This window comes from Lepidochelys kempii, chromosome 11 (assembly GCF_965140285.1).
Source record: "Lepidochelys kempii isolate rLepKem1 chromosome 11, rLepKem1.hap1, whole genome shotgun sequence".
Classification (NCBI taxonomy): Eukaryota; Metazoa; Chordata; order Testudines; family Cheloniidae; genus Lepidochelys; species Lepidochelys kempii.
This window is the reverse complement of record NC_136390.1, coordinates 25932705-25946307: the sequence shown is the minus strand read 5'-3', so window position 1 is coordinate 25946307 and position 13603 is coordinate 25932705. Positions and strand designations below refer to the sequence as shown.

Here is a 13603-nt window from a genome sequence, read left to right as displayed (position 1 = left end):
TTGGGCACTGTTAGCTGAGTGAAGTGTTTGCATATTGCCCACCAGATATAATGTTTGGCTCTTGATAATGCTAGCAATATTAACTACACTGATGCTGAAGATCATTGCTCAAAAATTATGCTCAATACAAGTTTTAATAAGATTATTATATAATTTTAAAGAGTGGGAACAGCTTTTTCTTCATTAAATTGAATCCAGGTGTAATGGATTTTATTTTGGGGTGAGAAATTCCTACTAGAGAAAGATTATATCTATAGATGTGTTTATCAGCAAGTCAATATGGATCTACCCATTAGAAAATATAAGTACAACTCACCCCTCCTTAACTGGTAAAGTGTATTTTTAAGTACTGTAACACTCAGATTAACAAAAAGAAAAGGAGTACTTGTGGCACCTTGGAGACTAACAAATTTATTTGAGCATAAGCTTTCGTGAGCTACAGCTTTATAATACTTCATAATACTCCCAGTGAGACTGCACTTCTAACAATTTAACAACAGCTCAACATTTCCAGTACTGCAGTATACTTCACTTAATGGAGACATGCCTAACTGGAACAGCCACTTTACTGGGATCTCTTTCAGGATACCTATTTCTTCTAACAATTGCCATTCATTATGACCACCACAAAATTTAGACAGAATTAGCAAAAAAATCTCCTTAGTCGGGACACATTTTTTCAGTACCTAACAGCAAAATACTACTTAAACCAGTAGGAGGATGGACAGCAGGTGCAATGGGACTAGTAAAGTGCTTAAAATTACTCAGATGCTTAAGAGTTTGCAGGACCAGAACCTCTCTTTTGAATTTCTTAACTTTTAACTCCATTTCCCCAATGTTGAATTAGAGCACATATTTTGCATTTAATTGTAACTTATTTTTAGTTCAATTAAAAGATATGCCATCATCTACCTTGTTCACTTTTGAGCTGCAAACATTTCCTTTATTTGAGAACTTAATTTTTTACAGTTACTGACGTTTGGGGAGATGACAACTTCCTATTGTATACAGAAAAGTCTGCTTTGTATATTGAGATTTTAAATTGCCATAGGACAATACGAACGTTTACATACCTGAATTGGGAATATTTTGACAGCAACATACTCATTTAGCAACTGAGCTTTCCATACACAACCAAATCTTCCCCTAGCTTTGATCTCTAACAACTGCAGAGGCTTCAGACCCATCAAGGGTGAAGGTGGTGGTGGGCCAGGGTCCTGAAAACAGATACAAGTGTATAATTGAAATCTAGCTATTCTGTGTGAGATCTAGGATGACAGTACTAGGAACATAAAGACAATTATATTGAAAAACATTTGGTGTCAAATTCTGCCGAAAACAAAACAATCTTTAACCCTTCTTTACAGGAAGGAAACAGGACTCCGTCAGACACACTGAGAATTAAGACACAAATAGAAACCTAACATATTTCTAATATTTAGTCTTCTGAGATATGAAGGCAGAAAGGCACTAAAGAGAATGAAAATCAAGCTTTAATTATGATAGAATTTCAAGTATTTTTACAATAGCAGAGCAGAGAACATTGTGTGTGTGTGTGTGTGTGTGTGTATGTGTAAAATGCAAACTAGACCAAATGTATTTCTGTCACTAACTAGAAGATGACTGAAGATTCAACTTGCCCACTCACTTCGTTGTACTCTACATAGCCATAAAGAAGACCTAGGTTCAACTACCATTCCATCTCTCTTTCTCATGAAGTTAGCAAACAGTGTTGCAGAATGTTTAACGTTTAGAGAAGAGGCAGTGTCTCATGTCACACTCAACAGTATTTTCTCCAACTGAAGGAGTAGTGCTGGTGAGCTCCAAAGGGAAACCAAACCAATCTTTTTCAAATACAAAAGAAGTTGAGAGGACTACAGGAAGGCAATGGGACAAGTGTCTGAGGGTGTCTATGCAACCAGCTGATTACTCTGGGTAGCTTCCCTTTCTGGGAAATATTATTACAGTCACTGTAAATAATAAAAGCCCTTACATATTTTATTATATACATATATATTCATTCTACATGCACCTTCCTCTATTGAAATGGCACATTTTCAATATTTTTGGTAACGGCAAGCACTTTGGGTGTTTTTTTTTTCTTCCCAACATACTGTGTTTATGTAAGCCATTACTTTACTCTGAAGAAAATGTCAGGCCTACTTGTGTCTGCACAAGCATATCAGAATTTTCCACTCACTGATCTAACAGAAAATTTAACTCTTCAGGCAGAGGCCAATTTTCTGGAGTCAAATGTTGAGAGTTATTCTTGACTGTACACATACACCATTCACTTGTAAAGTTTGTGTCTGATACTACAGATCATTAATTCTAGTCCCCCTCTACTGATCATATAGATAAGATTCAGACTGATGTAGAAAAGGAGTTTTAGTCTATTTTTAAATCTTTTTAATGCACACATTTTGACTTCCCTAATGGACATTACTGCACTGTTTATGGGGGAGGGGGAAAAGCAAGATAGGAAAGTGATTTGCTACTTTTACATAACAAGTGGTCTCCCTCACCTCCATATTTGGACACTACAATGAAGGGTGGTATAGAATACCCTTAGACAAGTGTGACAACTACAATTGTTCAGAAAATATGAGTCTTTAAATCTGCTTCACTATTGTGAGAACAAACAAAATACAAATGTTTTTGCCCCCATTTTAATTAGAAGAAAATTATAGATGAACAGATTTCAGTTAGCTAAAGTTGTTGTTCACATAATGCCAATTTAATACTTCACCAGGTCCTAGTTTAAACGTGCTAAAAGAATAACATTTCTTCCCAGTAAGTAACTAACACCAGATGATTACTAAGGAAAATGATACTTTTCAAGGAATGAATGTAATTAATGAATGTCAATTAATTGCAGTTAACACAAGCGATTAACACAAAACAAATTAACTAGATTAAAACAATATTCGCAATTAATCACAGTTTGAATCACACTTTTAAACAAAGAGAATACCAATTTAAATTTATTATAAACATTTTTGGATGTTTTTCCACATTTTCAAATATATCCATTTCAATTACAGAGATACAAACTGTACATGCTCACTTTAAATTTTTGATTATCTTCTTTACAGTGCAAATATCTGTGAACAAAAGAAATAGTATTTTTCAACAGACCTCATACAAGTACTGTCGAATCTCTATCGTCAAACTGCAACTTACAAATATTTTTTTTTTAACATAACTGCACTCAAAAACAATATAAAACTTTAGAGTCTTCAAGTCCACTCAGTCCTAATTCTAGTTCAGCTAATCGCTAAGACAAACACATCTGTTTACATTTGCAGGAGATAACGCTGCCTAGTACTTGTCTGAGGTGAATTGAAAAATACTATTTCTTTTATCTCTTTTACAGTGCAGATATTTGTAATAAAAATATAAAGTGAGAACTGTACACTTGGTATTCTATGTTGTAACTGAAATCAATATATTGAAAATGTAGAAAGACATCCAAAAAGATTTATAATAAATTTAAATTGGTATTATCGTTTAACAGTGCGATTAAAAGTGCAATTAATTGTGAGTATTTTTTTAATTTTGCGATTTATCACAATTTCTTTTAATCATTTGAGCGCCCTAATAAAGATTAAGGGTAAAATTTTCACACACCCCTATTTTCACACATTTTCAAAACCACTTAAAACATGTAAACGTTACCCTTCATGTAAGAATCTGAACCTTTGAAGAAACATGGGAGTGAGTGATGCTTAAAAACAAAACTAAGTTAAAATACTTTAAAAATGCTTATTAGAAAAATAAAGCTGTTAAAATACAAAACCAGAGCACCAAGATTAAGCATTATAATTTTGTGTGAGACATTCAAAATGAAATAATTATGTCTCACTGATAAATTCACTAACACAATGAAGTATAATTTCACTCCTATAATGGCTTTCATACAATTTCAAATTCCTTTACAAAACACCTTTGAAGAAGTTATCCCAATTTTGCTGATGTAGAAATTAAGGCAGAGGGGTTAAGGCTATTTTGTTCCAAAATGGATGCCTGAAATTATTTGTAAATCCAAATCTTTGTACCAATTTAGTAGGCTTATCACAAGTGTTCAGAGCACCCAGTAGTTCCCATGGATGCCTAAATATGGATTTACACATTTAACTTTAGGCACTCATTTTTGAAGTCTTGGCCCTAATGAGTTGCCCAAATTAAAGAAGCAGCTCTGTGACAAAGTGAGCAATAGCACACAGATCTAGCTTTCTTCATTTAGACATTAGAACAACGTTCCTCTCCCAAATCTAGAATATTTAACTTTCTGAATTCACTCTGTACCATATAGCAAGTGAATGTTCAAAACTTCTCATTTACTAATAGTGATTAAAAAAATTCCACTGCAGTACTTGACTTCCTAACCACTAAATACTACATACTTCTTAAAAACTTCAGAAAGTACACAGACAGGAGAATGTATTCTCCACACTGTTGGTGATATTTATATTATCACAGTATACAGAGAATATTTCTTCCACAACAAAAACTAAAACTTCTAATTAAATGTTTTCTTGTTTTCACAGTGGAACACACAGAATTCTTCTATAAGGCAGAAACTGGACTTACTGTGCCATGAAATTCTGTAATTAAAAAAAAAAAATTCTGAAAAAAAAAATTCAGTTTCCTACACAACAAAATTCTGAAAAAAAAAATGGTAGTTTTCTATTAAAATGTTTTGTTTTGACTTGACAAAACTGAAAAGTTTTACTTCAATTTAGAATTTTATTTGGGTATTAAAAAAAAACAAAATTTGAAAAATAATTTTCAACAAAAAAAAATCCAAACATTCCTTTCTGAAAAGTTCAAAATGGAACACTGTTTCATTTTTCCTGAAGCAAAATTTCATCAAAATCTACATATTTCCATGAAGTGTTTCACTTTTTGAAAAAAATCAATTTCTTCCAAATAGACAAATGTTCCATTGGAAGAGTCCCAACTAATTCTAGTTTATGCAAACCATTTAGGTGCCACAGGCATAATTATTTCTAAATAATCTTTTCAAAAGATCTTTGTAGCCTTAAGGTCTCTAAATTTTCTGAAAAGCTTAACTGACTGGCTAACCTAGTCAGAAGAAGACCAATGTTGATGAACTGACTAGGAGACAGAAAGCTCAAATTTAAGCTCCACTTTTCCCATAAGTCGTAAAGCTAATTTGCGTTAAATACTGCACCAGACTATGGTTGCGAACCTAGGGAGCAGCAACACCAGAGAAGCAAACAAACAGAGGCTTGGTGGGACAACATTCCTGGTTGGAGTACCAGTACTGAAGGATATAGCTTGTTCTGGAAGTATAGGTATGGGAAAAAAGGAGGACGCATTGTGCTGTACATCAAGAATGTTTACACTTGTGACAAGGTCCAAGAGGAATTGAGCAGCAGACCTACTGAGAGTCACTGGGTGAGAATAAAAAGGAAAAAGAATAGTAGTGATCTTATGGTGGGGGTCTATTACAGACCACCAAATCAAGAAGAGGAAGTAGATGAGGCATTCTACAACCATGTAACAAGATTAGCTAACACACATGAGCTAGTATTAATGGGGGATTTTAACTTCCCTGATATCTGCTGGAAGACTATTACAGCAAAACACAGTATGTCCTGCAAGTTCTTAGCATGTATAGGGGACAATTCTCTGAATCAGAAGAAACAAGTATAGGGTCATCCATTTTGGATCTGGTACTGACCAACAGGAATGACTTATTTGCAAAAATGAAGGTGGTCATAACTTTAAGAACAGTAGGACAATGGAACAGACCGTCTAGGGAGGTAGCAGATGCTCCTTCACTGGAGGTTTTCAAAAGGCGGCTGGATAGCCATCTGTCTTGGATGGCTTTAACACAACAAATCCTGCATCTTGGCAAAGGTACAATAAAGATTAGTAAATATCTGTAAATGCTGAAAAACCATTACATACATGGTAAATAGCAATGAGTTTCCTATTTTAGTTTCTTCTGAACCTGAAGAGTTTCATTTGAAGCTGAACAGTGGTGTAAGTGGAAGGAAATCTCTATCAACTTTTTACAAATTTAAAATTTGCAGGAAAGCAATTTAAAACAGCAAAAAGCAATGTGCCATTTTCTCTAAAGCATATTTCCAATGGGCTTGTACTATGAATTAGCAAGACCGCTTATAAGAGAGTGAAGGTCATATCCACATCAATTTAGAACTTAACTCTCTTATGACTGCCAACAAGGAACAGCCAATTGTCAATGAAGTTTTATGTGCAGACACTTTAAAGTGATTCGTTTCTTTCATATAAGCCTCTGAAATCTCAAATGCCGAATTCAAACCAGTAACCTAAGAAGTGAAAGGTGGTGTATTCCATTATCAATCTCCACAGACATTCAACTCTATTGCACAAGAAATTCTAGTAATTTTGAGAGTAAGTTTACATTTTGACCCAGCATGCTTACAGTATTTTGTAGCAGTGCTCAGTAAAGAACTTAATTTATATCAAAGCAACAAAAAATAGAACATATTACATGACCACAAAGTTCCACAAAATACAAAAACACATCAGTACAGCTTACCTCAATCATTATATGAAAGGCATGCTTGTAAAACAAACAAACAAAAACAGGCAAAGGAAGTTACTAATTATATCAAGAACAAGGTGAAAAGCATTTTGTAAGAAAAGTGACACAGAAGATTAGTTTGTATAAAACAATAATTTGTTACAAAAAATATCGAAGGGGATATCAATTTTTGCTTGGATAATTAACTGATTTAGAATAATAAATCAGTCACTGATAATGTCATGTTAGGAAAGTAAATAGGTAAAAGAATAATTGTAGTACGGGATGCCAGTAGAAATGACCTTATGATTAAACACAGAATTGCTCTTTTAAAGTATATGAAGAATCAGTATGACAAAAATGATTTTTCTAAAGATATTTTATAAACAGTAATGAAATAGAAAACTTACAGCACAAATATGGGACATATAGTCCACCATCTACCTTTTTCATATGCTACTTGGATTTCACAATTGTTACTCATCTGTTCAGCTGCTCATTATTCCACATATTTACACAGCATTATGTTAATTAGTCTATTTGCCACTACTCAATTTGAAAGATTTATGCTACTAGAAAAACATTCACATTCCTGCTAAAACTTATTTTCCACTGTGGTCACAAGAGTACAGCAGATGGCAGTGTTGCATTTTCTAAAATTAAGAAGCTATATTGTAACTAAAAACCATGTGTATGAAATGAAACAACCTTTCTTTAATTGCACATCATATGGTAGATCTGTATTACTAATTTAGAAGATTTGGACATGTACTTCTGGGGGTACAATTTAAATAACAGATCCTAGAAATGCAATATTTGACAGATGTAAGACATTTGAAAATACTTAAGGGCTCTTTCAATAAGTCCAAATAGTTATTTATGGATTTTTCACTGAAAAGCTTTGTAAAAAAGGAGGAACAGAGAATTCAATTATTGGAGAAAATGATTTAAATTAATGTTGATTGTTTAGCCAGGTTAACCCCCCAAAACACACACCTTCTTAATCCAAATGGCATGTCACCTGCAGTTTACTACTACACTCATTAAGCATTAATTTTGAGACTTTGTTAACTTACATGATTGGTTGGTTTGTTTTTAATTGCCCTGAATGACTGGGTCCTTAATTAGTCCTTTTATCTGGACATCAGCATCATCAATCATGTCATCAGATAAGTGAGTGCTATTGCACAAAATTCAAACACTTAGGGTACTCATTTTTAATGGCAACTATCCCTATCCACCACCCTTTGTCTGTCTTTATCTTCTGAGATTACACACGTTGCAGGGCCAAGGACCAGGTCTTCCACTGTGCTTGGAAACTGCCTAGCACACGCTGAGCAGTATCTATATAACAAGCTAGATGAAGTATTTCTTGAAGGCTAGATTAGCCAGAGTCAGACTTATGAATCCTACAGTAGGGCTTATTGCTACTGAAAGGATGACCAAGTTCCAACTGATTTCCCGATGATCCCTTTACTAAGAAAAAAAAAGAAAAATGGGCAGTCTCCTTTCTTGCCCCCGAAGTCCTGAAGCAAAGCCTGGCACCCACCTGACACAGAATCCCAGAAATATAGATGGAAAGGACTTTGAAATGTCATCTAGGCCTGCCCCCTTCACTGAGGGAGGACCATCCAGGACAGGTGTTTATAGCCTCTTCTTAAAAACCTCCAATGACAGGGACACCATAACCTGTCTTGGAAGCCTGTTTCAGAACTTTATCATTATAGTTGGAAAATTTTCCCAAATATCTTAACCTAAATCTCCCTCACTGCAGAATAAGCCGATGACTTCTTGTTCTAGTTTCAGTGGACATGGAGAACAACTGATCATTGTCCTTTTACACAGCTGAAAACTTATGCCCCCCCCCCCGCCCCTCACTCTTTTCTCAAGACTAACATGCCCAGTTTTTATAAAAACAAATTTTCCTCGTAGCTGAGATTTTGACATGGTTTATCCTTATTGATGCTTTCCTCTGGGCTCCTGCCAATTTGTCTACATATTTCTTGAAGTGTGGCACCCAGAAAGGGACACAGTAGTCCAGCTGAGGCCACTGTTAAGTAGAACAGAACAGCACAATTACCTTCCATGTTGTACATACAAGACTCCCGTTAATACACCCCAGAATGACCATCTTTTTCACAACTGCATCATACTATTGGCTCATATTCAATTTGTGATCCATTATAACCCTCAGACTGTTTACTGCAGAACTATACCTAGCCAGTTAATCCCAATTTTGTATTTGGCATATGTTTATAAAACACATCAGGAATTATGCAGAAACTTCTTCTGATGTGACAGGATACTGGAATTTGTAAAATGTTAGACCCTCCCTAATGAACTCATATTAAGACCACAAACTCAACACTAAGGGTATGTCTACACTGGCAGAGTTACACTGCCACTCAGAGAGCGCTGAAGTGAAACTGCTGTTGTGTGTTCACACTGTCAGCTGCCTGGGCAATAGCGTGTTCGCACTTGCAGCGGTATTCGGAGCAGTGCACTCTAGGAAGCTTTCCCATGGAGCATCTCTTCGTCTGCCACTAAGAGTTGTAGCAAGGCAGAGGAGGTCAGGGAGCATCCCTGGTCCTATCACAATTCCCTGTGATGCACTGCTTCGCATCCCAGCATTCCCTGTGCTTCTGTTCGCAGTTGGTGCCATCTTTCAATGGTTTGTGTAATGCACGCTCTGCCTCTTCAGTCTACAGGAGTGGATCCCGCACTGTTGACTAATAGGCTGCTAGCTCTCACTAACACGTCACGAGTGGCAGTGGAGTTACTCCTTAAACTACAAAGGCAAGAGGAGTTAGACATTGGATCTCGCTATGTGTAGTAGCTACGACACGAGATTGCTTGTGGCATTCACGAAGATGCTGACCACAGTGGAAAGCCGCTTTTGGGCTCAAGAAACAAGCACTGAGAGGTGGGATCACATTGTCATGCACTTCTGGGATGAAGAGCAGTGGCTGCAGGACTTTCAGATGAGGAAAGCCACATTCATGGGACTATGTGATGAGCTCGCTCCAGCCCTGCGGCGCAAGGACACAAGAATGAGAGCTGCCCTGCCACTGGAGAAGCGCACTGTGGAAGCTGGCTACTCCAGACTGCTACCGATCAGTCACTAAGCAGTTCAGAGTGGGAAAGTTGACCGTTGGACTCGTGTTGATGGAAGAGTGCAGGGCCATTAATCACATCCTGCTCCAAAAGACGACTCTGGGCAATATGCGTGACATTGTGGATGGCTTTGCACAAATGGGCTTCCTTAACTGCGGAGGGGCGATAGATGTCATGCATATTCCAATTCTGGCACCAGAGCACCTAGCCACCGAGTACATTAATCAGAAGGGATATTTCTCTGGTTTTCCAGGAGCCTGTGGATCACCATAGGTGTTTCACAGACATTAACCCAGGCTGGTCTGGAAAGGTGCATGATGCACGCATCTTTCAGAACACTGGCCATTTCAGGAAGCTGCAAGTGTGGACTTCCTTCCCAGACCAGAAGATCACTGTAGGGGAAGTTGAAATGCCCATTGTGATCCTGGGAGACCCTGCCTACCCCTTAATGCCGTGGCTTACGAAGCCATATATGGGGCAACTTGACAGAAGCAAGGAGTGGTTAAACAATAGGCTGAGCAAGTTCAAAATGAAATGACAGTTTAAAGGCCCGCTGGCTCTGCCTATATGGGAGGCTGGACCTGGCCCATGACAATATTCCTATGCTTATAGCCGCGTGCTGTACTCTCCATAATATTTGTGAAGGGAAGGATGAAAGCTTCACTCAAGGTTGGACCGCTGAGGCTCAGACCCTGGAGGCTGAATTTGAACAGCCAGAGACCAGGGCTGTTCGAGAGGCACAGCGTGGGGCCATAAGGATCAGGGATGCCTTGAGGCAGCAATTTGAAGCTGAAAGCCACTAATATTTGTTGCTATGCTTGGGAGTGCAGTGCTTGTAATGTTAGGAGGTGATTGTGATTGATGCAGACGATGCACTATGAAGGTTTAAGAAAACTGCCTGTTGCTTTGCAGGGCTCTATTTTCTTTCAATTAATATAATAAAGATTGCTTTCAAATCAACACAATTATTTTATTAAAAACAACAAACCAGAGGAGAGAGACAAACAAAAAATACACATCAGAACTGAGGGAGATGGGGGGAGGGAGGGTCCCGGGACGGTTAAAGATTTGCGTATGTCCAGGTATCATATCCAACCTTCTCCTTTGGAGTACAGTGCAGCGGGTAACGAACTTCAGCAGGGCTAAACTACAGAGGGGCAGGTGTTGAGTGCAGTGCGTACTGGGAGTCCGCAGTGCTGGACTGTGATGGGAGAGGAATGGAATGCCGCAGGTACAGACAGGAACCAGGAGATTAACAACAGTGTGATGGCAGTGTCTAACGGGCGCATGGGAAAGAGTTTTGTGACAGTGGCTGCAGAGGAGGACAGTTGCGGAGCTGCTCCGTTTGCAGTGCTAGTAGTGCCTGGCACGTATCTGCTTGCCACTCCATAATGTTTTAGAGCTGCTCCATGACTTTGTTCTGGCACCCCACGTTCTCCTTTCGGTCTCTCTTCTTACTGTTCCACTAACTCCTTCAATTCTTTTTTTTTCGGCCACAGAGTGTATCATGACATCACGCAGAAAAGTCCTCTTTACTTTTCCTTGGTTGCTTTCTAATTCTGCACAGCCGTTCAGCTGGCGATAACAAAGAGGGAGGCTGGGCTCCCTGGGTCATATCTGTGAAGCCAAAATGCAACCTTTAACAGAAGCAGTATTGTTTGCAACACACAGACCACTGATTTAAAAACACAGCCACTATTCACGTACCTGTCACTAACTGTCTGCTTGCCTGGGGTCAGCCATGAGCCACAAGACCCCCCAAAATGGTGAGTAACCGCAGGGGCAGAGGAAATCGGTGTTCCATGACCATACTGTGCACTGGGGCAGGGGACTTATAATCATTCCTGTCCCCACATTTTCCACAGGCTGTGTTCATTATGGAAGATCTCGCTGCTGAGGGTGAGTAGGGAATCAAGGAAGGGTCTTCTCCGAGACTGTGGCTTTCACCCTGGCCCTTATGCGGATCACCTGTATGCAGCAATGGTCCCCCTGCCTGTTACGGCAGAGTGGTGCGGGAAAGTTAACCTTAATACAGCAAGAAACAAAGCAGTTCTGCCAAAGAACCTGCAGCAGCAGATTGCCCAGTATCTCCAGGAGAGTTTTGTGGAGATCTCTATGGCAGATTCCCGTGAAGTGAGGGAGTCAATCAACACCCTGTTCCGCCGCTCAGACTAGGCATATGGTGGTACGTGCATCATACAGACACAAGCCCGCTTTCTGCAACCCTCCTGTGCCCAACAACTCGCTTCAGCGATTCCCAGAAATCAAAGCCACTTACCAGGGCCTCTTCTCCTGTTTGTACTTTGCCAACCTCTTGACACCTGTGACTGGCTAGCCTCCACTGGAGTAAAGAAGAGCTCCTGGCTGCATGCAGCTCTGACCTCCGAGTCATCCTCTGCCTCTGGGTCCCCCTCCTCCTCCACATCCTCGTCCAAGGTTTCCTCCTCCTCCTGGCTCGATCCACTTTTGACTGGCATGCGAACCACCAAAGTATCCACCGTGGCCTTCGCAGTGGAGATGGGGTCGCCACAGAGTATTGTGTCCAGCTCTTTGTAGAACTGGCAACTCATGGGCGCAGCACCAGAGTGGTGGTTTGCCTTGGTAGGCATTCCGCAGCTCCTTCACTTTGACCCTGCACTGCAGTGTGTCCTGGTCATGGCCCCTTTCTGTCATGCATAGTGAAATCTGTCCATCGGTATCATAATTTTTATGCCTGGAGTACAGCTGGGACTGGACAGCCTCCTCTCCCCAAATGTTGATGTCCAGCAGCACAGCATTGCTCCAAGCAGGGGATCGCCTGTGCATGGAGCAGGCATAGTCACCTGGAAAGATATGCTGAGACCACTGCACACGTCACCGAGTAAACAGGAAGGGGACTTCCAAAATTCCAAAGTAATTTAAGGGATGGGAATGACGGTTGGTCACCAGAGGGCAGGGCAGTAGAGTTCAAACTGATGACCAGAGAGGTGAGAACAGGCATTGTGGGACACCTCCCAGAAACCAATTGCAGGGCTGTACTCAACCAGGGTGTCTACATTGGCACTGTGGCGCTGTAGCCCCAGCACAGAGAGCTGTACGCCTCTCATCGGGGTGGTTTTTTTTGTTTGTTTGTTTTTCTACAGCCCTGCAACTGCACGGGTTCTGCGCACTAAGTGGCTTGGCAAGGTGTACACCTCAGGAAAGCTGCTTTACTGTGCAGAAACTTGCCAGTATAGACAAGGCCTAAGTTTCTCTACATAAACAATTAGTTTGTGGCAAACAGGGTTGTTAATCTACCCTCACTAGATTGCCACATACCAACTGTGTATGTGGACCCTGCTCATGTCCATTAAATCTGTTAAAGAGCTTTGATTCAATCCCGATTCAAAGAGGTCTACATCAAAGAGCATTAACAAATAGCTAATGAGCATCAGAGTCCACATGGACAGTTAGTCTGTGGCAGGCTAAACTCATATCCCAGACTACTGTGAACTAAATGTGCATGTAGACAAGCCCCAAGGTCTCGTCTAATAATTTAGACTAAGTCCTTCAGCAAAAATACAAAGAACAATTATATACACTTTTTAAATTAGAGAATCTTACTGTACAAATTTTAAGGGGAATTCACCTCTTAACTACTTCCTTCCTATAGTCAGAAATCCCTCCCTATTACTCTGACTTGTCACTACTGCATGTGGGTGCAGTTATCCAAGGATCTTGACCCTTGAACTCTTAAATGACTAGATTTTAAGATGATGTCCTCTGACAAAGTTAAAAGTAAAGTAATAAACCCTATGCTCCAAGACAGGAGGTTCTTATTCTGGACATAAACTATAAAAAAAATTCCAATGTTTACTTACTGGAGCTACTGTAAAGGTATGAAATTGTCCTAGTTAAAAGTCGGGATTAGTACAAATGAATGGAGAAACTTGTTTTACATTATTGCAGAAAGTTTAAATTTGACATTTT

General features: G+C 39.3%; 1 protein-coding gene across 3 annotated transcripts in view; it reads right to left on the bottom strand.

Moving 5' to 3' along the window:
• Nucleotides 1-13603, bottom strand: part of ACVR2A (activin A receptor type 2A) — a 116963-nt gene that overhangs the window by 33508 nt on the left and 69852 nt on the right. For 2 of the 3 annotated variants that reach the window (XM_073305432.1, XM_073305430.1), the window contains exons 5-6: nt 6557-6580; nt 1074-1217 (exon numbers count right to left, since the gene is read on the bottom strand). In XM_073305432.1, the coding sequence (XP_073161533.1) occupies nt 1074-1217; nt 6557-6580 (168 nt within the window). The remainder of the gene's footprint in view (nt 1-1073; nt 1218-6556; nt 6581-13603) is intronic. The other variant, XM_073305431.2, reaches the window with a different exon arrangement.